General features: G+C 58.1%; 2 protein-coding genes across 2 annotated transcripts in view; one reads left to right on the top strand and one right to left on the bottom strand.

Moving 5' to 3' along the window:
- Nucleotides 1-2,479: 2,479 nt before the first annotated feature.
- Nucleotides 2,480-15,618, top strand: UBXN6 (UBX domain protein 6). Its single transcript, XM_010367244.2, is given in 12 exon segments — nt 2,480-3,019; nt 6,515-6,678; nt 7,088-7,152; nt 8,114-8,242; nt 12,208-12,305; nt 12,980-13,055; nt 13,671-13,755; nt 13,872-13,963; nt 13,965-14,092; nt 14,174-14,304; nt 14,396-14,544; nt 15,002-15,618. Coding segments are annotated over 12 exon segments (1,326 nt in total). The 5' UTR covers nt 2,480-2,936; the 3' UTR covers nt 15,128-15,618.
- Nucleotides 15,619-17,237: 1,619 nt separating this feature from the next.
- CHAF1A (chromatin assembly factor 1 subunit A) overlaps nt 17,238-19,760 on the bottom strand; it is a 43,369-nt gene continuing 40,846 nt past the window's right edge. Inside the window, exons 14-15 of the mRNA XM_030935715.1 lie at nt 18,260-18,356; nt 17,238-17,725 (exon numbers count right to left, since the gene is read on the bottom strand). Of these exons, the coding sequence (XP_030791575.1) occupies nt 17,625-17,725; nt 18,260-18,356 (198 nt within the window). The 3' untranslated portion in view covers nt 17,238-17,624. The remainder of the gene's footprint in view (nt 17,726-18,259; nt 18,357-19,760) is intronic.

Raw genomic sequence — 19,760 nt, 5'->3', positions numbered from 1 at the left:
GCACGAAACTCACTTGAACCTGGAAGGCGGAGGTTGCAGTGAGACTATATCACACCACTGCACTCCACCCTGGGTGACAGAGTAAGACTCTGTCTCAAAAAAACAAAACAACAACAACAACAACAACAAAGAAAAGAGTAGTACAACCAACTCAGTATGTTTTTTTGTTTTTTTTTTTTTTTTTTTTTTTTGAGACGGAGTCTCGCTCTGTCGCCCGGGCTGGAGTGCAGTGGCCGGATCTCAGCTCACTGCAAGCTCCGCCTCCCGGGTTCACGCCATTCTCCTGCCTCAGCCTCCAGAGTAGCTGGGACTACAGGCGCCACCACCTCACCCGGCTAGTTTTTTGCATTTTTTAGTAGAGACGGGGTTTCACCGTGTTAGCCAGGATGGTCTTGATTTCCTGACCTCGTGATCCGCCCGTCTCGGCCTCCCAAAGTGCTGGGATTACAGGCTTGAGCCACCGCGCCTGGCCCAGTATGTTCTTTTTTTTTTTTTTTTCTGGAGTGCCATGGCGCAATCTCAACTCACTGCAACCTCCACCTCCTGAGTTCAAGCGATTCTCCTACCTCAGCCTCTCAAGTAGGTGGGATTACTGGCACACACCACCACATCTGGCTAATTTTTGTATTTTTAGTAAAGATGGGGTTTTGTTATGTTGGCTGGGTCAGTCTTGAACTTCTGACCTCAAGTGATCCACCCGCCTTGGCCTCCCAAAGTGCTGGGATTATAGATGTGAGCCACTGTGCCCAGCCCAGTTTTTTTTCCTCTTTTAATAAGACAGGGTCTGGCTCTGTTGCCCAGGCTGGAGTGCAGTGGTGTGATCATAGCTCACTGCAGCCTCAAACTCCTGGGCTAAAGCAATCCTCCCACCTTGGCCTCCCAAAATGTTGGGACTGCAGGCCGGAGCCACCCATCCAACCCATGTTATTTCAATTTCAGTCTTAGAGTGGGCTGTTTCCTCACCCAGAGGCCTCTCCTCCTTCAGTCTCTGTGTATCTCATTCCAACTCCTTTTTTTTTTTTTTTTTTCTAGACGGAGTCTCACTGTGTCGCCCAGGCTGGAGTGCAGTGGCACCATCTCGGCACACTGCAAGCTCCGCCTCCCGGGTTCACGCCGTTCTCCCACCTCAGCCCCGGAGTAGCTGGGACTACAGGCGTGCACCACCATGCCCGGCTAATTTTTTGTATTTTTAGTAGAGACGGGGTTTCACGGTGTTAGTCAGGATAGTCTTTTTTTTTTTTTTTTTTTTTTTTGAGACGGAGTCTCACTCTGTCGCCCAGGCTGGAGTGTAGTGGCCGGATCTCAGCTCACTGCAAGCTCCGCCTCCCGGGTTTACGCCATTCTCCTGCCTCAGCCTCCTGAGTAGCTGGGACTACAGGCGCCCGCCACCACGCCCGGCTAGTTTTTTGTATTTTTTAGTAGAGACGGGGTTTCACCATGTTAGCCAGGATGGTCTCGATCTCCTGACCTCGTGATCCACCCGTCTCGGCCTCCCAAAGTGTTGGGATTACAGGCTTGAGCCACCGCGCCCGGCCGCCAGGATAGTCTTGATCTCCTGGCCTCGTGATCCGCCCGCTTCGGCCTCCCAAAGTGCTGGGATTACAGGCTTGAGCCACCGCGCCCAGCCGCAACTCCTTGTTTTGTTTTGTTTTGTTTTTGTTTTTATTTGTTTGAGGCACAGTCTCCCTCTGTTGCCCAGGCTGAAGTGCAGTGGTGAGATCTCGGCTCACTGCAACCACCACCTCCCGGGTTCAAGCGATTCTTCTGCCTCAGTCTCCCGAGCAGCTGGGATTACCAGCGCCCGTAGAGACAGGGTTTCACTATGTTGGCCGGGCTGGTCTCAAACTCCTGACCTCAAATGATCCGCCGGCCTCGGCCTCCCAAGGTGCTGGCATTATAGGCGTGAGCCACCATGTCTGACCCCCAACTCCCTTTTTTGGAGGCTTAACTGTCACTTTGTGTATCTTCTTTGCGGATCGCACAGCCCAAAGTACGCCACTATTAACTGGTTTTTCTGTCTTGTCCACCAAAGTGGATCCCCAGGTCCCAGTTGGGTGCATCCTCTTAAACAGCTTCTACATAGGGTAAGTGGTGGTGGTGGTGGTGGTGGTGCTGGGGGGATGGGGGGGACTTCAGGGACCAAAACAGGGCCAGAAGGTGGGGGCCTCCAATACCCCACATTAAATTGGGACTTTATCACGTAAGCTCTGGGGAGACAGGGAAGGTTGGATTTTTGTTTGTTTTGCTTGAGACAGGGTCTCTCTCTGTCGCCCAGGCTGGAATGCAGTGGCTTGATCACAGCTCACTGCAGTCTCGACCTCCTGGGTTCAAGTGAGCCTCCCGCCTCCGCCTGCCAAGTAGCTGAGAGGTGCGTGCCACCACCCTCGGCTATTATTTTATTTTACTTTTTTTTTTTTATAGAGACGAGGTTTTGCCATGTTGCCCAGACTGGTCTCCAACTTCTGGAATCAAGCAATCCTCCCGCTTCAGCCTCGGAAAGAGCTGTGATTGCAGGCGTAAGCCACCGCGCCCAGCTTAGGTTGAGCAGCGAAAGGGATAGGGCCCAGTGCTTTCTCTGCGAGGTTCAGTCGTCCTGTCCCTCTCCTGTCACCGTCTGTCACCGTTTGGGGAGCGCCACGGAAGGTACCAGGCAAGGCACTGACTCTAATCGAGAGGCGTACTCGACGCCCTGGCAACGGAGTCCGGAAGAACCATAGAGACGCGGCTGCAGCGTACAGAGCGGCCGCCCTGAGCCAGCGAGGCACCGAGCGCTAGAGAGGCATTTCTAGCCTATTGTCACGTGGTCGGCCTGGGGAAGGCGGGACTTCCGGCGGCGCGGTATTTTTTTTCCGGTGGCTGGTCCCGGGCGGCCCCTCCCCGACTGGGCCCTGTGCCCCCCGCCCCCGCGGCCCCTCGCCGCCGGGCCAGCCGCCACCATGAAGAAATTCTTTCAGGAGTTCAAGGCCGACATCAAGTTCAAGAGCGCGGGACCCGGTCAGAAGCTCACAGAGTCCGTGGGGTGCGTGAGGAACGCAGGGGCGGCCGGGGAGAGGGGTCTGGGGCCTTGGGCGGCTCGGGAGATCGGAGAGGGCGAGGGGCTGGGAGCAGCAGCCGAGAGTCAGGGGAGGGGGAGAGGCTCCGGGGGCGGGGCAAGCGGGGCCGAGGATGGGCGTCAGGGGGAGGGGAGAGAGATCTAGGGTCGGGGCAGGAGGGGGCGGGTGTGAGCCGGGGGCGGGGCGGGGAAAGCGGGCCGGGTGGGAGGGGAGGTCTCGGGGGCGGGGCCGCAGGAGTGTCCGAGGCAGTGACGGGGGATTAGGGCGGCGGGGCTGCAGGAAGTTGGGGGTCAGTGGAGCGACCCTGGGGGGAAAAAAGGGATAATCAGTTCTGAGACGAGTGGTGAGGGAGAGGTCTGGGGACCCGGCTGGTCCTTAAGTGGCCGGGATGTTTTGGGGGAATCTAGGTGACCATGGATGAGAGCTGAGCTTGGAGGAAGACGCACAGCTGTGGGGTAGGGTGGTGGAGAATTGTTTTGAGGCATCCATGGGAAGAGGGGTTCTGGACTTGGGATCTGGAGCACGTGGGAGGCAGATGGGAGACCAGGAAGAGTCTGGAAGGCCAAGGAGGCCGGGGTGGGTAGCGTCTTCAGTGACCTGAGATGTCCTGGCGAATTGAGAGGGAGGGGCTGAGGAAGGTGTGTGAGGAGAGTGGAGGTGAAGGACTTTGACAGATGGACTGTGACACGGAGGGGCCTGAGAGGAGACCGGCGAGATTGACGCGTCTGAGCAGGTTGGGAGAAAGGCCTTCTCTGGGAGGCTTCTCTGCCAGGTCACTATGCCAAGTGGATTATGGAGGTGACAGGGGAGGGGAAAGGAGATAGGTGCCGGGCAGGCTTCCGGATCGTCTAGGGAGGACTTGGAGAGAAGGGCCTGAGCGGGGCTGAGCCAGCTGGGAGGGCAGGTGGAGGGCCGGGAAAGAAGTGGCGCTGGAGAGGGTGCGAGGCTGAGGGCTGCTGGGTTGAGAAAAGGGAAGCTGGAAGAGCTGGGGCTGTTGCAGGGAGCTGGCTGGCCAGGGGGTGGTGGAGACTGATGGAGAGTAACTGAGGAAGGAGGTCAGCCAGGCAGCCATGCAGGGGTCTGTAAGCAATAATGGAAAGGATTGTGAAGGCATGGGGGCTGGGAGGGGGTAGAAGGAGAGGCAGGGAGGTGGCAGGAAGTGGGGATCAGGGAATCACGGGTTGGTGCGGTGGTGATGGAGGTAGGGGCATAGTGAGGACTTCAGGGTTCCTAGGGGAGAGCAGGAGAGCAAAGGCTGAGTGAGAGAGGGAGAGGGGTCAAGGAGAGAAGTGGACAAATGGGGGGAGCCCTTCATTGATTCAACCAGTAGTGGGTGGGGTTAGGACTGGGCGTGACAGGAAGGATGCAGGGCATCAGGGTGATGGCTGGGTCAGCCCAGAGCCGGGCGGAGAGGGGAAGGTAAGAGGGGAGACTCGGGAAGGGAAGGGGTGCGGAGGTCCCCTCTGGAGCGAGACTGGATATCCAGGGTGTGTGGGGTGTGTGGGTGCCAAGTCCTGTTTTAGGCTACAGTGGTGGACATGAGAAGGCCTCTGCTGTCCCAGGGCTCACCTTCTAGAGGTTGCTGATGGACAAATAAACCAACAGACCTCAGATAAGAGCTCAGGCGGTGTCCAGGGCCTTGAAGGAGGGTGAGCAGATGCCATCAGGTGGTTTGGGAAGGCCTATCCCAGGACAAAGTGAGACTCAGCCATGGGGAAATCAGCCCCCTCCGTCTCTTCCTGTGGCAGCTCTAGCCCTTTCCAGATCGCCTGTCCTCCTCCCTCCCCCCCGGAGAACATTCTGGGCAGAAGGCGCAGACAGTGCAGGGGCTTGCAGCGGGGAGCAGCTGGGGTATGGGAAGAACCGTGGGGAGCCCAGGGGAGACAGGCCAGGGGAGGGCAGTGGGCCAGGCCGGGAAGGGCTCTCTGGCCGAGGGAAGCTTTAGGATTTTGCAGTGGGAGGGCGTCGTGCAGTGGAGTGATGCTGATGCTCCCTGGCTGAGGTTCCAGAAGGGTCCGTGTGGCTGCCCATGGGGGCAGGGTCCATGACCGGTTGGGGTGAGGTGCCCTGGGAAATGCCATTTTGTTGGAAAGACCTAGATATCGGATGGGGCCGGGATGGGTCTTCATGAGTCATCTCCTCTTCCACCCAAGATGCTCAGCTGTGGGAGGACTAGTTAGGCAGGGGTGGGCACGAAGCTAAGCCTCGAGACGAGGAGGGAGGGCTGCCTGGGTATCTGAGCAGAGCCAGAGGAGTATAGGGCTTGAACTGAGGGACTGGCCTCCCAGGAAGTTTTAATAGGCTTACAGCGCGGAAAGTGACACAGTCCCTGAATTCACGGGAGGGGCCTGAGAGGAGACAGGCGAGACAGACGCGCCCGAGCAGGTTGGCAGAAAGAGCTTCTCTGCCAGGCCGCTGTGCCAAGTGGATTACGGAACCCTCCTTGGTGTAGGGCTCAACAGGGCAGAACCGCGAGTCCATGAGCTCTTCGTACTTGCACAGCCCCGGGCCTGGCATGGAGTGGCCAGGCCGAGGCTGGTTCTACTGTCCGCTGACCCCAGGGTCCTGCCACAAGGGTGGTGTGGCATGGGGCACATTGCCCGGACTTCCTGACCCTCTTGGGTTTGGGAACGGGATGGTGAGGCCTCCCTGGCAGCTCGTTAGGAGGAGTCAACCAACCGAGCCGACCAGCTCCCAGCAGGGGGCCTGGCACACAGTAGGTGCTCAGCAAACGAATCTGTGACCTGAGGGTGGAGACTCTCACAGCAGGGAGTGGGGGAGGATGTGGCATCCCTTGAGTCTCCTCAATTCCTGAGGATGTGGGCTAGGTGCTGTGGCTCATGCCTATAGTCCCAGCAGTTTGGGAGGCCATGGTGGGAGGATCATTTGAGGCCAAGAGTTCGAGACCAGCCTGAGCTACACAGCGAGACCCTGTCTCGATAGAAAAATTAGCCATGCGTGATGATGCTTCCCTCCAAGTCCCAGCTACTCGGGAGGCTGACGCAGGAGGGTTCCTTGAGCCTGGGAACTCAGGGTTGCAGTGAGCCATGATTGTGCCACTGTACTCCAGCATGGGTGACAGAGCAAGACCCTGTCTCAAAAAGAAAAATAAAAAAGCACTGAGGATATCAAGGTGCCTTCGCCTCGGGACAGGTGCTGCCACCCATTTTACAAATGAGGATGCTGAGGCCCAGTGGGGGCAGGACTTGCCGGATGGTGCAGAACTGAGCGGAACCAGCATTTCCTTTCTCCAGGGGCTCTTCTGCTTGCAGAAGAACCATCTGTGGCTGCGGGTGGCCCCTGGGAACTAGGCGTCCTGGCCCACGTAGGCAGGGACATGTCTGACTGGTGGTGCTGGTGGCAGGAGCTGGGGAGCAGCAGAAGCTCCCCTGTGTGACTGCACGTCAGGTTTGCCGGCCACCTCAGGAGGATACACTCGCTCTCCCTCGGTCTGTCCCCAGGGAAAAGGCCCCCAAACAGAAGTCCAGCCAGCCAGCCCCGAGGCCGCCCCGCCAGGGACCCACCAATGAGGCACAGATGGCGGCCGCTGCCGCCCTGGCCCGGCTGGAGCAGAAGCAGTCCCGAGCCTGGGGCCCCACGTCGCAGGACAGCATCCGAAACCAGGGTGAGGTGTGGCCCTCCTCGGGCCCAGGTCGGGGCTGTTTGAGGTTCCCAGCCCTAGTGCCTGGCCCTGGACACAGAAGTCACATGAGCAGCTGTGGGGGTGTGAGGGTCACCCTTGGGAGCGACTCACCAAGGGCAGGTGCTGGGGGAAGGGCAGCTTCCTGGGGAGGGGGTGGGAGCAGAGACTTCGAGCAGAAACAGGGACTGCCCAGGCAATGGGGTGCTGGCTCAGGCTGAGGGGTGGGTGCACAGCGAGTCCTGCAGGGGACCCCCAGCCTGACCTCCAGCAGCAGCAGGCTGGGGCATTGTGCGTGGGTCACAGGCCCACCCCAGGAATGCGGGGGCTTGGGTCAGGACAGAGGCGTGCTCACCATCCTGTCTCTGCTTCTCCTTCTTGGGCTGCCTTCCAGTGAGAAAGGAACTTCAAGCCGAAGCCACCATCAGCGGGAGCCCCCAGGCCCCAGGGACCAACGTGGTAAGAATAGCCACTGGTGGCACTGTCCCACGCGGACGGGTGGGGACAGCTTGACTTCATCGTGGGGGAGATGTGGCCTGGAACTTGGGGCTCCAGGGTGGTTAGGAAACCTTGCCTCACAAGGTGGAGGCGGGTTGTGGTGGAACATAGTGTTGTCCGGACCTTCGGGGCTTGGCAGCTGAGGATGCTGGCTCGGCCTGGAAAAGTGGGCCTCAGGTACATAAGCCCATCGCTCCCTCCCCTTAACCCCTTAAGGTGGATGCAGTTACAGTTCTCACTTTTCAGAAAGAGAACCGGGGTTGAGAGAGGTCAAACCAGCTCTCCTCTCTCCTACACCCCAGAACCAGCAAAGACAGGACCGGCTAGTCTGTGGCTTCAGAGCCTGTCCCCTACCACGGCCTGCTCCTGCCTGCCTTGGAGGTCAAGGGGCTCTGTGGAGACGGGTGGAATCAGGGAGGCCTTCCTGTAGGAGGTGGGCCTTGAGAGCTCTGCTGAAAGGAGTTCTAAGCAGCTTGATCGTCGAAGATTCAGTGAATTTTAGCACGCAGGGACCTTAGAGATGGCCCTTAGAAATGGAGGCCCAAAAGTCAGGCCTTGTCCAGGACACTGTGCCCACGGACTCCCACACAGAGCTCCTTCCTCACCAGCTTGGGGACAGGACCAGCAGGAGCCCAGCTGCCGTCTGCTGAGTGCTTCCTGTGTGTCAGAAGCTGTTCTGTGCTTTCTGTTCCTTACCTTGTTTAGTTCTGAGTAGGCCCCACAGGGCCATTTGACGTACCAGGGAACAGACTCAGGGATCCAGTCACTTGGCCAGGGTGTCTCCCATGGCCACCAAGTGGAAGGGACAGCATGGAGGCTAGAGATGTCTGGTTCTACGGGCCACACTCAGGACTGTGGTGCTCGGCGAGGCTCGGGGTGGCTTCTGTCCACAGTCCAGACTCGGACACTTTCACCGCCCCAGGTATCTGAGCCCAGAGAGGAAGGCTCTGCCCACCTGGCCGTGCCTGGTGTGTACTTCACCTGTCCACTCACTGGGGCCACCCTGAGGAAGGACCAGCGGGACGCCCGCATCAAGGAAGCCATTCTTGCGGTGAGTGGCGCCCCGTGTGCTCCTGCCCCAACCTGTAGCTTCCTGTGCCTGAGCCACCCCCCATCGGAAGCCCAGGTGGTACAGGTCCCTCCCAGAGGCCCCAGAGCCCACTGCTAGTAGTGAAGTCCCTCTTCTGATACCCCGAATCCAGGCACACCATTGTGTATGCATCCGTGTCTCCTCTCTCCCAGCTAGGTTTGTCTTTTTTTTTGAGATAGTCTCACTCTGTCACCCAGGCTGGAGTGCAGTGGTGCATTCTCGGCTCACTACAACCTCTGCCTCCTGGATTCAAACGATTCTCGTGCCTCAGCCTCCCAAGTAGCTGGGATTACAGGTGCCTGCCACCACGCCCAGCTAATTTTTGTATTTTTTTTTTTTTGAGACGGAGTCTCGCTCTGTCACCCAGGCTGGAGTGCAGTGGCCGGATCTCAGCTCACTGCAAGCTCCGCCTCCCGGGTTCACGCCATTCTCCTGCCTCAGGCTCCCGAGTAGCTGGGACTACAGGCGCCCGCCACCTCGCCCGGCTAGTTTTTGGTATTTTTTTTAGTAGAGACGGGGTTTCACCGTGTTAGCCAGGATGGTCTCGATCTCCTGACCTCGTGATCCACCCGTCTCGGCCTCCCAAAGTGCTGGGATTACAGGCTTGAGCCACCGCGCCCGGCCTAATTTTTGTATTTTTAGTAGAGACGGGGTTTTACCATGTTGACCAGGCTGGTCTCGAACTTTTGCCTCAAGTGACCCACCCGCCTCAGCCTCCCAAAGTGCTGGGATTACAGGCGTGAGCCACCGTGCCTGGCCTGGTTTTGTTTTTCATAAAAGGTTATGTATTATTTGCTTCAGTACAGAAAGAACTTCCTACAAAATTAGCCAGGCGTGGTGGCACATGCCTGCAATCCCAGCTACTCAGGAGGCTGAGGCAAGAGAATTGCTTGAATCCGGGAGGCGGAGGTTGTGGTGAGCTGAGATCGTGCCATTGCACTCCAGCCTAGGCAACAAGAGCGAAACTCGGACTCAAAAAACAAAAAACAAACAAACAAAAGAACAAAAATAACTTTCACAGCGTTTTTTTTCCCGTAATACAGCAAGTCCTCACTTAACACCATCAATAGGTTCTCAGAAACTTCGGCTTTAGCCTGGGCAACATGGCAAAACCCTGTCTCTACCAAAAACAAAAACAGAAACAAATTAGCTGGGCATGGTGCCGTGCACCTGTAGTCCCTGCTACTCAGAAGGCCAAGGTAGGAGGATTGCTTGAGCCTGGGAGGTGGAGGCTGCAGTGAGCCATGATCAGGCCACTGCACACCAGCCTGGGTGATAAGTGAGACCCTTTCTCAAAAAGTAGTAACAGTGGCCAGGTGTGGTGGCTCACGCCTGTAATCCCAGCACTTTGGGAGGCCGAGGCAGGTGGATCACCTGAGGTCAGAAGTTCAAGACCAGCCTGGTCAACATAGTGAAACCCCATATCTACTAAACATACAAAAATTAGCCAGGCGTAGTGACAGGCGCCTTTATGCCAGCTACTCGGGGGGCTGCGGCAGGATAATCGCTTGAACCCCAGAGGCAGAGGTTGCCGTGAGCCGAGATCATGCCATTGAGCTCCAGCCTGGGCACTGGGCGACAAGAGCAAAACTTTGTCTAAAAAAAAGAAAATAGTAACAGTTCCATAGAGACTCTCCAGACTCACACCTACTCCAGCAGTGTGTGCGAAAGCACCCGTGCTCTCACCGTACTGTAAATCACCAAACTTTGATCTTTACCCCTATTGACAAGTGAAAATAACATCCCAGGATAGATTTAATTTGCACTTTCCTTATTTTGGGTTGGGTTGGCCATGTTTCATATGAAAATGCATCTTTTGTACATTATTAGATCGTTTGTCTTTTTCTTAGTGATTTGTAGGCACTCTATATATTAGGCAATTTAGGCTTTTGCCTGTGATACGAGTTGCACATATTTCCCTCTAGTTGCTCATATGCTGGCTCTGCTTACGGTCACTTTGCTGCATAGGATGTTTTGATCTCTGTATAATTAAATGTGTCAGTCTTATTTCATGGCTTTGGGTTTGGGGCCATTCTTAGAAATGCTTTACCCACTTCCATGCTGAGAGAATTCTTTTGTGGCCTCTCCAGTGTTATTATTATTATTTTTTTTTGAGACAGAGTCTTGCTTTGTCACTAGGCTGGAGTACAGTGGTGCAATCTCGGCTCACTGCAACCTCCACTTCCCAGGTTCAAGCGATTCTCCTGCCTCAGCCTCCCAAGTAGCTGGGATTACAGGCGCCCGCCACCATGCCCGGCTGACTTTTGTATTTTTAGTAGAGACGGAGTTTCACCATGTTGGCCAGAATGGTCTCGATCTCCTGACTTTGTGATCCACCCGCCTCGGCCTCCCAAAGTGCTGGGATTCCAGGCGTGAGGCACCGCGCCCGGCCTCCAGTGCTTTTCTTCTGGCTTCTCAGTGACTCCTTGCTTGTTGTTTCCATGGTTGAAGCTTTGATCCAGCTGGAGCGTGTTATTATGTAACATGGCAGGGTGGAGCTGATGTTATTTTTTTCTAGATCTTGGCTCAGTTCTCGTCTCAGCCCTACCTGTGGAGAGCACCTGTCTTTTGCTTACAGCTGTGAAATCCCACCTTTCTCACAAAGTACATTCCTGTATGGATTTGGATGCCTTCCTGGCCACTGTTCCTTCGTCCCTTGTCTGCGCACGTACCCAGATCCTGACCTAAGCCTGGTGGCCAGTCGCCCAAAACGCCTGAGGGCCGCTTTTGGAGCTGACGCCCTTCCCTTGGCAGGTGTGCTGTCCTGGGCACTCTGATCCCCAGGAAGCTGTTGTCCTGGGGACGGCAGGGGCGTCTCGCAGCTCTGCCTCTCTGCAGCTGCGTGCTCTGCCCCGCTCCCCACATCACCTCGGCAACTAAACCAGCAGACTGGGCTGGGTCCCAATTTTCTGTTGGCATGAGCCCTGGCTCAGTGTGTGGGTCATGGGTCCGTGTGACGCAGGGGGCTGCTGAGGGACCCTGTTGTGCAGTTGAGGGTGGAGGGTGGTGGGTGGAGCTATGGGCTGCCTGGGCAGGTGGCCCGAATCCTGACATGTGGCCCTGGGTGGCCCTGCTGTTCACCTGCCCTCATCTGGGCAGCCCAGGGAGCTGCGGGTGGCAGCCCTGCTTGCCAGGCCATGGGTGGCTCTCTGGGTGTGGCCGTGTGCGGTAGCTGTGCCGAGCGTGAATGGATTTGTGCCTCAGTCTTGTCCGGGTCTTAGGGTACCTGTTCTCAGCCTCTGCGTGCTGGAACGCTGTACATCGCAGTCAGCAGGGCTGGCTCTGGGAAACCCCAGGAATTCCAGCTGTGACTTCTCCCCTCCCCTAGTAACATACGGCGGGACCTCGGGTTGGGGCAGGGGCTGGGGGTATCCATCTTCCAGCCATTGAGTTTCAGACATTGAGGGTTGCAGACTCATTTGTATCCTCTCTGCCACCTGCCATCCCTGTGACCCTGGACAAGGGGCCTCTCGGTCTCTTTCTTCACATGAGACCCGGGAGTCATTCCGGAACGTCCATCATGGGGCTGTGAGATCAGGAGGGATGCGGTGTCCATGGTGGCAGGAGGTTCTGTAAGGGGCAGTGGCCTTGGTGGATCTCAGCACTGAGGTCGAGTTCGAAAGCCAGAGTGTGAGGCAAAGTTCTGTCACGTCACACCGGCCCCCAAGCCCCGTGGATCTAGCCTGGAGAAGGCGGAAGGGCAGACTTAAGTTCTGCTGCGTCTTGGCTGTGCCGCCTCTGCCCTGGGGTGTGGGCAGGGCCGGGGTCTTCAAGGGTCTCTCTTTTCCTTTCTGTGATGAGTTCACAGCTAGGGCTGCTCCACACCGCTGCTCTGCCTTCCTCTTCCTGTCCCTGTTACCTGGGCAGCGGAGGGCCGTGTGGCCCGGGTTCTCAGTGAGCAGCTTTCCCTGTTTCCCTCCTCCCAGCACTTCTCCACCGACCCAGTGGCTGCCTCCATCATGAAGATCCACACGTTCAACAAAGACCGGGACCGGGTGAAGCTGGGCGTGGACACCATTGCCAAGTGAGTGCGTGGCCCCTTTGCCCTGCCTGGCCCCTCCGGCTCACCCCAGCACCCTTCCCACTGGGGCTGTCACCCTCTCTTGTCCCCTCATGACCTGCTGAGGTGGGCTAGGAAGGGAGCACAGGGCTGAGAGTGAGGCAGCTCCACCCAGAGGCCTCGGGCAAAGGACTGGGCCTCTTTGGGTCTGTTTACCCATGTGCAAAATGAAGGTGTTTACGGAATCGGGTTCCCCACCCTGGCTTCCTTGGGGACCACTCGGGGAGCGTGTGGAGGAGACAGGGTCCCACCCCACTCCCCGAGTCTCAGGATTGGGGGCAGGCCTGGAAGTCCACGCTGCCCGCCAGCCCCGAGGGAGCACCCCACAGGAGCCCCCTGCTGGCGCTGCGGCCCCTCGGCTCTGGCTCTCCACTCTTCCGGCCCTGCGGCTCCCCCACCGCTGTGGTTCACTGATGCCCTTCCAGGACTGGTGGGACAGTGAGGGGTTCCATGGGGCTCCTGCTGGCACCAGGGGTGGGCTCCGTGGGGTGTGCGAGGTATGCCTTCCACCCGGAGATGGTCTCCTGCCCTGGGGTCACTGGGCCGCTTCTTCCCTCTGACTAGAGGCCAAGTGTGGCTGAGCCACTGACCTGGGGCAGCCTGGGCTGTGCCCCACTCACCCTCTCCACCTACCCCAGGTACCTGGACAACATCCACCTGCACCCCGAGGAGGAGAAGTACCGGAAGATCAAGCTGCAGAACAAGGTGTTCCAGGTGGGCATGCCTCCTGGCCCCTGGGCCCAGGCTGGGGTGGGGGCAGCCGGCCTGCAGGAGCCGGTGGTGGCCCACACCAGGCAGTCCCTGGAGGAGCTAGCGAGAGTTGAGCCCCAAGCAGTGAAGCGTTCGGCCAGTAGAAGGTAGCAGGACAAGATAGAGAGCAAGATTTTAATGCACCAGTCACCCCAAATCAACAAATTCTGCTTCTCCTCACCCACATCCTTTTCCTCCTCTTCACTTGGGCTTGTTTGGCAACATGTCGGCACTGGGGAGGTTTCTCATGCAAACCAGATTCTTCTGGGGGAAACGGCAGGGTCTGGCTTCCCTGGCCCGTGTTAGCCTCACTTCAGGCCCCAGCAGTATCTGGCTCCTCAGCCTCACTCTTTGTGCCTGGTTGTGACTTTTTCCTCTGTGCGGAGCTGGTGGAAACTCCATAGCCCCCACCTTAGAAAAGCAGGTTTGCACCTAGTACTGAGGCACCCCCAGGGCTGGGCCCCATACAGGGGCAACAGCTTATCCCAATAGCGAGAGCTGGGCCCCTGGACCAGGTCGGGTGTGGCTGGGCCATGGAGGAAGCCAGGGGTCCCCAGTGACCCCCATCTCCACCCTCAGGAGCGCATTAACTGCCTGGAAGGGACCCACGAGTTTTTTGAGGCCATTGGGTTCCAAAAGGTGTTGCTTCCCATCCAGGATCAAGGTAAGCGGACAGGGCTTGGCTGAGTGGGGAATGGGGACAAGGGGCCTTGGGGCAGGAGAGCCTGGCTTGGGGGTCTCTCCGCTGCACAGTGACACACATGTCCTGCCGCGCTGTAGAGGACCCCGAGGAGTTCTACGTGCTGAGCGAGACCACCTTGGCCCAGCCCCAGAGCCTGGAGAGGCACAAGGAACAGCTGCTGGCTGCGGAGCCCTGTGCGCGCCAAGCTGGACCGGCAGCGCCGCGTCTTCCAGCCCTCGCCCCTGGCCTCGCAGTTCGAACTGCCAGGGGACTTCTTCAACCTCACGGCAGAGGAGATCAAGCGGGAGCAGAGGCTCAGGTGGGCCTGGTGTCCGCAGAGCGGAGTGGGGCGGGGTGGGAGAACCCGGGCCAGCCCTCCTGACGTGGCCCTCATGTGCAGGTCCGACGCAGTGGAGCGGCTGAGCGTGCTGAGGACCAAGGCCATGCGGGAGAAGGAGGAGCAGCGCGGGCTGCGCAAGTACACCTACACACTGCTGCGCGTGCGCCTCCCCGACGGCTGCCTCCTGCAGGGTGGGCACTTGCGACTCCCAGGGAGGATGGCTCGGGTTGGTGGGGGCCCTGGGCCCCGGGCCCCACCTGCTCTGACCTCCCCACTCCCCAGGGACCTTCTACGCCCGGGAACGGCTGGGGGCAGTGTATGGGTTCGTTCGGGAGGCCCTGCAGAGCGACTGGCTGCCTTTTGAGCTGCTGGCCTCGGGAGGGCAGAAGCTGTCGGAGGACGAGAACCTGGCGTTGAATGAGTGCGGGCTGGTGAGTGTTGGCCTGCAGGGGCACTGCTGACCCGGTGCCTCTGCAGGTTCTCCGGGGACTGGCACAGCCCCTCAGGAGGGAGCCTCCTTGTTCTCAGAGCAGGGGGCCTGGGCAGGTCCCTGGGTTTGAATCCCACTTTCCCACTTACTGGCAACAGGGCCTTGAGCGAGTTCATAACTACTCCACACCTCAGTTTCCCCTGTCAAATGGGAGCAGTGACGCGTGTTAGCTAGTGCAGTGAGTTTAGGCTTAGGTTCCGGGAGTCCCGGAGGGAGAGGGCAGGAGGCCAGGGTGTGAGCCACAGCCTCCACCAGCTGAGATGGCTTCCAGGCCAGGGTATCCCCCAGCCCAGCTTGCCCGCTGAGTTTCCCGCGGCGGGAAGGGCCGACTGTGCTCGGCTCTGTCCGTCCACTGCACGGCCACATGGAGACAGAATGACAGCCTGCCCCCACTGCAGGTGCCCTCTGCCCTCCTGACCTTCTCGTGGGACATGGCTGTGCTGGAGGACATCAAGGCTGCGGGGGTCGAGCCGGACGCCATCCTGAAACCCGAGCTCCTGTCAGCCATCGAGAAGCTCTCTTGAAATAAAAGCAGGGTTGGCCTCAGCCCTGTGGGTCTGTCTCATGCTCTCCCTGTTCCTCTCCCCGCCACCCCAGGGCCTCCAAGCCACCTCTGGAAATACTTGGCTCTGCCCCATGGGCACGGGAGGGGCGCCAGCTAGCTGTGGAGCTGTGGAACTGGGCCCCGTGGCAGAGCCCCCAACTCCTGGGGGCTGTGGAGCTGCGCCCAAGCCCCCGAAGGAGAGGCCTGGGGACGCCACCAAATCTAAGCCCTCCCTAGCTGCTGGTAACTGTGTCATGAAGCTGCCAGACACACGTGGCATCTCCCTGGGCAGGAGAGCAGGCCTGCAGCATGGGTCCCGTTCCCGTGTGCTGTGGGTGGCAGCAGCTGCACTTGGCGCTAGGGCTGCTCTGTGGATGTGGGTGACGACGGCAGCGGGGGACGCTGGCCTTCCCGCACGCAGACCTGCAGTTAGTAAATCATAAGCCCAAATAAACAGGGTGTTTGAATATAGTTTTTTGGTGCTCCATTGAAACCGTGGGACACAGGGCAGGCTCACCTGCTACAGAGCAGACGGCACAGGGGCTGGGCATGGCTCCCTGTTAAGGCGGCACCAGGTGGATACCTGCTTTCGGGCCAATGCCTGGCCACAAGTGCCCGATGAGCCGCTTGCCTGGGGAGGAAATCCCGTGCGCTAGAGGAGGCTGTGCTGTGCCCACAAAGGCCCAGTCCCCGCAGGCCTCCCCCAGCTTGGGAGGTGAGTGCTGTCACAGGCCTGGCTTCTCTGCGGCCAGAGGGACAGGGCCTCCTGAGACGGCCATATCCTCTTCCTGGAACCTGCAGATGCGCGACTTCACCTGGCAAGAGGGGCTTGGATTGTATGATGAAAGGTCTTGACCTGAGATGATTCTGCGTGGTCCAGGATCCAGTGTCCTCACAAGAGGTGGCAGGAGGGTGAGGCAGAGGTCAGAGGTCAGAGAGAGACTGGAAGAGGCAGCGCTGTGGCTGTGAAGGTGGAGGAAGGGGCCCCGAGCTGAGGGATGCAGTGCCTCTGAGCACTGGGAAAGTCTCAGGAGGGCTTGGTCCTGCCCACAGCTTGATGTCAGCCTGGTGAGGCACGCGTGCACTCTGACCCCCAGGCTGTGAGATGGTGACTGTTGCTTTAAACCAGCAAGTTTGCGGTGTGGCAGTCCCTGGAGACACAGGGACTCCGCCCTACAATGTGGAAGCATGCATGCCCTGGGCCCACTGCTGACTTGGGGATGCATGTCTGCACCTGGGGAAGGTGCCCGGGGCCTCTGCTCATGCCCCGACCTTGCATTGGTCCCTCCCTCGCCCCTGGTACTGCCCTAGCTGGTGTGGGCACCTGGTCTGTTGAGAATGAAGGCTGTCACTCCAGTCTTGCGTCCCTGCAGACCCCGGGACCTGACTCCCAGGTTGTCAGGAACCCCCGACTCCCAGGTTGTCAGGGAGCCCCTCTAAAGCTCGTCGAAGGTGTGGCACAGGGGCAGCCTCTGCTTCGTGCACAGCCGAATCCTGCTTCCCAGCAGGAAGGCCTGGCCGGGGCCTCCTGCTGTCCCTGAATGGGTGGATGGAGGTAGCTGACACCTTTCCCACATGGGGTTCCCTGAAGGGAAGCTTCGATTTCAGGTGGGGTGTGGCCAGGAGCAGGGCTGGCGAGCGTGACTCTCCCCATGGCTGCATGTGCTCTGAGCTGCTCAGCACCACAGAGTCCTCCCTCGGGGACAGTGGGGATAAAGCCCACTCAACGTGGGGCAGGGAGGAGGTCACCTCCTAGCTCCAGCACTCACGAAAGATGCACCCGACCTAGGGGTGGGCTCTCACGAAGTCTCAGACTCCAAGCCAAACTCAGCTCCCAGCAGCTCTGGTTTGAGGAAGGAGACCCCAGCAGGTCCCCGGGAAAACCCCCTCCTAACCCCCCAACCCAGGGCAGGAGGGATGGCTGGACAGAAGCACATGCGGAAAAACCTGCACCTTGACCCAGGTCAGCCTGGTATGAGGATGACTTAGTGTCTTAACAGATGGGACAGTGCTGTTGCAGGGCACAAGGCTGGCCCCAGACACGACGCACTCTGAGAGAAACACGATGTTCTCAGAAAAGACAGAGCAGCTCAGGGCTAGAGAATAAGTTTATACACTGCCTCTTTATACACTGCCTCTTTATACACGGGGCCCGTGCACATGGCCAGGTGGGTGGTCCTTGCGCTTCAATTCATTTACAAGTACTGGATTCCACGCCTGCTCCTGTGCCTGCAGGCTTCCCCGATAGGCCAGCAATCTCAATAATGCTTTATTAAAGGGCAGATTCATATGCAGCTCTTGGGGGAATTTTTACAAATACCAAAGGAACTAATCCAGCATCCTATATAGAACTCTGCACACCTTGGGGAGGTCCGTGAAGCAGGACAAAGTGCTCTTTACACAGGAATCGAGTCGGTTCAAGTATCTGCTCCAGTGGGGAGGACAACCTAAGCGTTCTACATACATCACCACTGCCCTCACGACGCGCCCAGTGGGCTCGCAGGCAGGGCGGCCTTGCTGGTGTCCACCCCCACACCACCCCCAGCTCCGGAAGCAGCTCCACACGGGGCTTGGACCTCTGCAGGGCAAGAAAGGGAAGGTCTTGAGCTGGCTGTGCCTGCTGGGCTCCCTGGGGGAGGACCCCACCCTGCTGCCTCATGGGGCCTGCAACAGCCCCAGGGCGGAACCTTTCACCTGACGGGGGGCAGGCGGAAGCTGGGGCATTGTGCCCCTTCTAGAGGTGACCTGCTCACCTGCTCTCAGGCTGACCTTGCCCCCCACTACCTAGGCACACTCCTCCTGCACAGCCTGCTGCAAGGCCTCTGCACTTCCTCTTTGGGGAGTCCTCCAGAAATCCACCTGGCCCTCCCTTGCTGCCTCAGTGCAGTCTTCCCTGACCCCTATCTAACGTCTCGCCACCTGAGACTCCCAGCACAGGCCCTTGTGGCTCTGCCCAAGTAGCAGAGGACGTGGCAGGGTAGGAGCCACTTCCAGCTGCAAACCCTCCTGGCAGCTCACAATAGAGCGAGTCTTAGCCCCATCCCTTCCCTGTTGAGGTTTACCTCCCCCATCCACCTCACCAGTGCGTTCTGCTATCTAGAGCCCTTCTCACCCGTAGCGTCTGGGACGTCCACGATCATACAGTCGCCCTCCTCCTCTTCCTCCTCCTCTGTGTCTGCCTGGAAGCCGTCCATGTCCTCAGCCCCAACCTGGAAAGACAAGGTGCATGGCCATCAGCACGGCAGGTGGCAGCCACACTGGTGCTGGCAGGGGTGGGGGTGGGGGGCCTCTGTGGGTGTGACCCCTCCCTCCCACCCTCAATACTGAAGGGAACCCAAGATCCAGAACCCAATTTGGTAACAAACTGTCCAAATGTGAGGTTTATTTGAGGCCACAACCAGAGAACCTTGGGGGTTCCCTCAAATGAACTGGATTCACATCTCCAAAAACGTCCATCATTGCCGACGACAGAATCATCTCATCGGTGACGGGCCACACACCTGACAGTGGTCCCATCAGATTACAACTGTATTTATTTTTATTTTTTATTTTTGAGATGGAGTCTCACTCTTGTCACCCAGGCTGGAATACAGTGGCACAATCTCAGCTCACTGCGACCTCCGCCTCCTGGGTTCAGGCGATTCTTGTTCTTCAGCCTCCTAAGTAGCTGGGATTACAGGTGCATGCCACCACGCCCGGCTAATTTTTGTATTTTTAGTAGAGATGGGGTTTCACCATGTTGGTCAGGCTGGTCTCAAATTCCTGACCTTGTGATCTGCCCGCCTCGGCCTCCCAAAGTGCTGGGATTACAGACAACTGTATATTTACTTATTTGGTATGTATATATTTTGAGACAGAGTCTTGCCCTATCGTCCAGGCTGGACTGCAGTGGTGCTATCTTGGCTCACTGCAACCTCTGATTCCCAGGTTCAAGCAATTCTCCTGCCTCAGCTTCCCAAGTAGCTGGGATTACAGACACCTGCCACCACATCCGGCTAATTTTTGTATTTTTAGTAGAGATGGGGTTTCACCATGTTGCCAGGCTGGTCTCGAACTTTTGACTTCAAGTGATCTGCCCTCTCAGCCTCCCAAAGTGCTGGGATTACAGGCATAAGCCAATGCCCCGCACAACTATATTTTTGCTGTGTCTTTTTGTATTTTTTTTGAGATGGAGTCTCACTTTATTGCCCAGGCTGGACTGTAGTGGCACGATCTCGACTCACAGCAACCTCCCCCTGCCAGGTTAAAGCGATTCTCCTGCCTCAGCCTCCTGAGTAGCTGGGATTACAGGTGCCCGCCACTATGGCCAGCTAATTTTTTGTATTTTTAGTAGAGACAGGGTTTCACCATCTTGGCCAGGCTGGTCTCGAACTCCTGACCTTGGGATTCGCCCGCGTCGGCCTCTCCAAGTGCTAGGATTACAGGCGTGAGCCACCGCGCCTGGCCTTTGCTGTGACTTTTCTATGTTAGAGACACAAATACCACTGGGTTACAAGTGCCTACAGGATTGAGCAGTCAGTCACCTGCCTGCACAGGTCCATAGTCCAGGAGCCCTGGGCTATGTACCACATGGCCCAGGCGTGTGGCAGGCTGTCCATCTATGGTATGTTAAG

Source organism: Rhinopithecus roxellana, chromosome 8 (genome assembly GCF_007565055.1).
Source record: "Rhinopithecus roxellana isolate Shanxi Qingling chromosome 8, ASM756505v1, whole genome shotgun sequence".
Taxonomy (NCBI): Eukaryota; Metazoa; Chordata; class Mammalia; order Primates; family Cercopithecidae; genus Rhinopithecus; species Rhinopithecus roxellana.
This window is presented reverse-complemented; position numbering and strand designations above follow the sequence as displayed.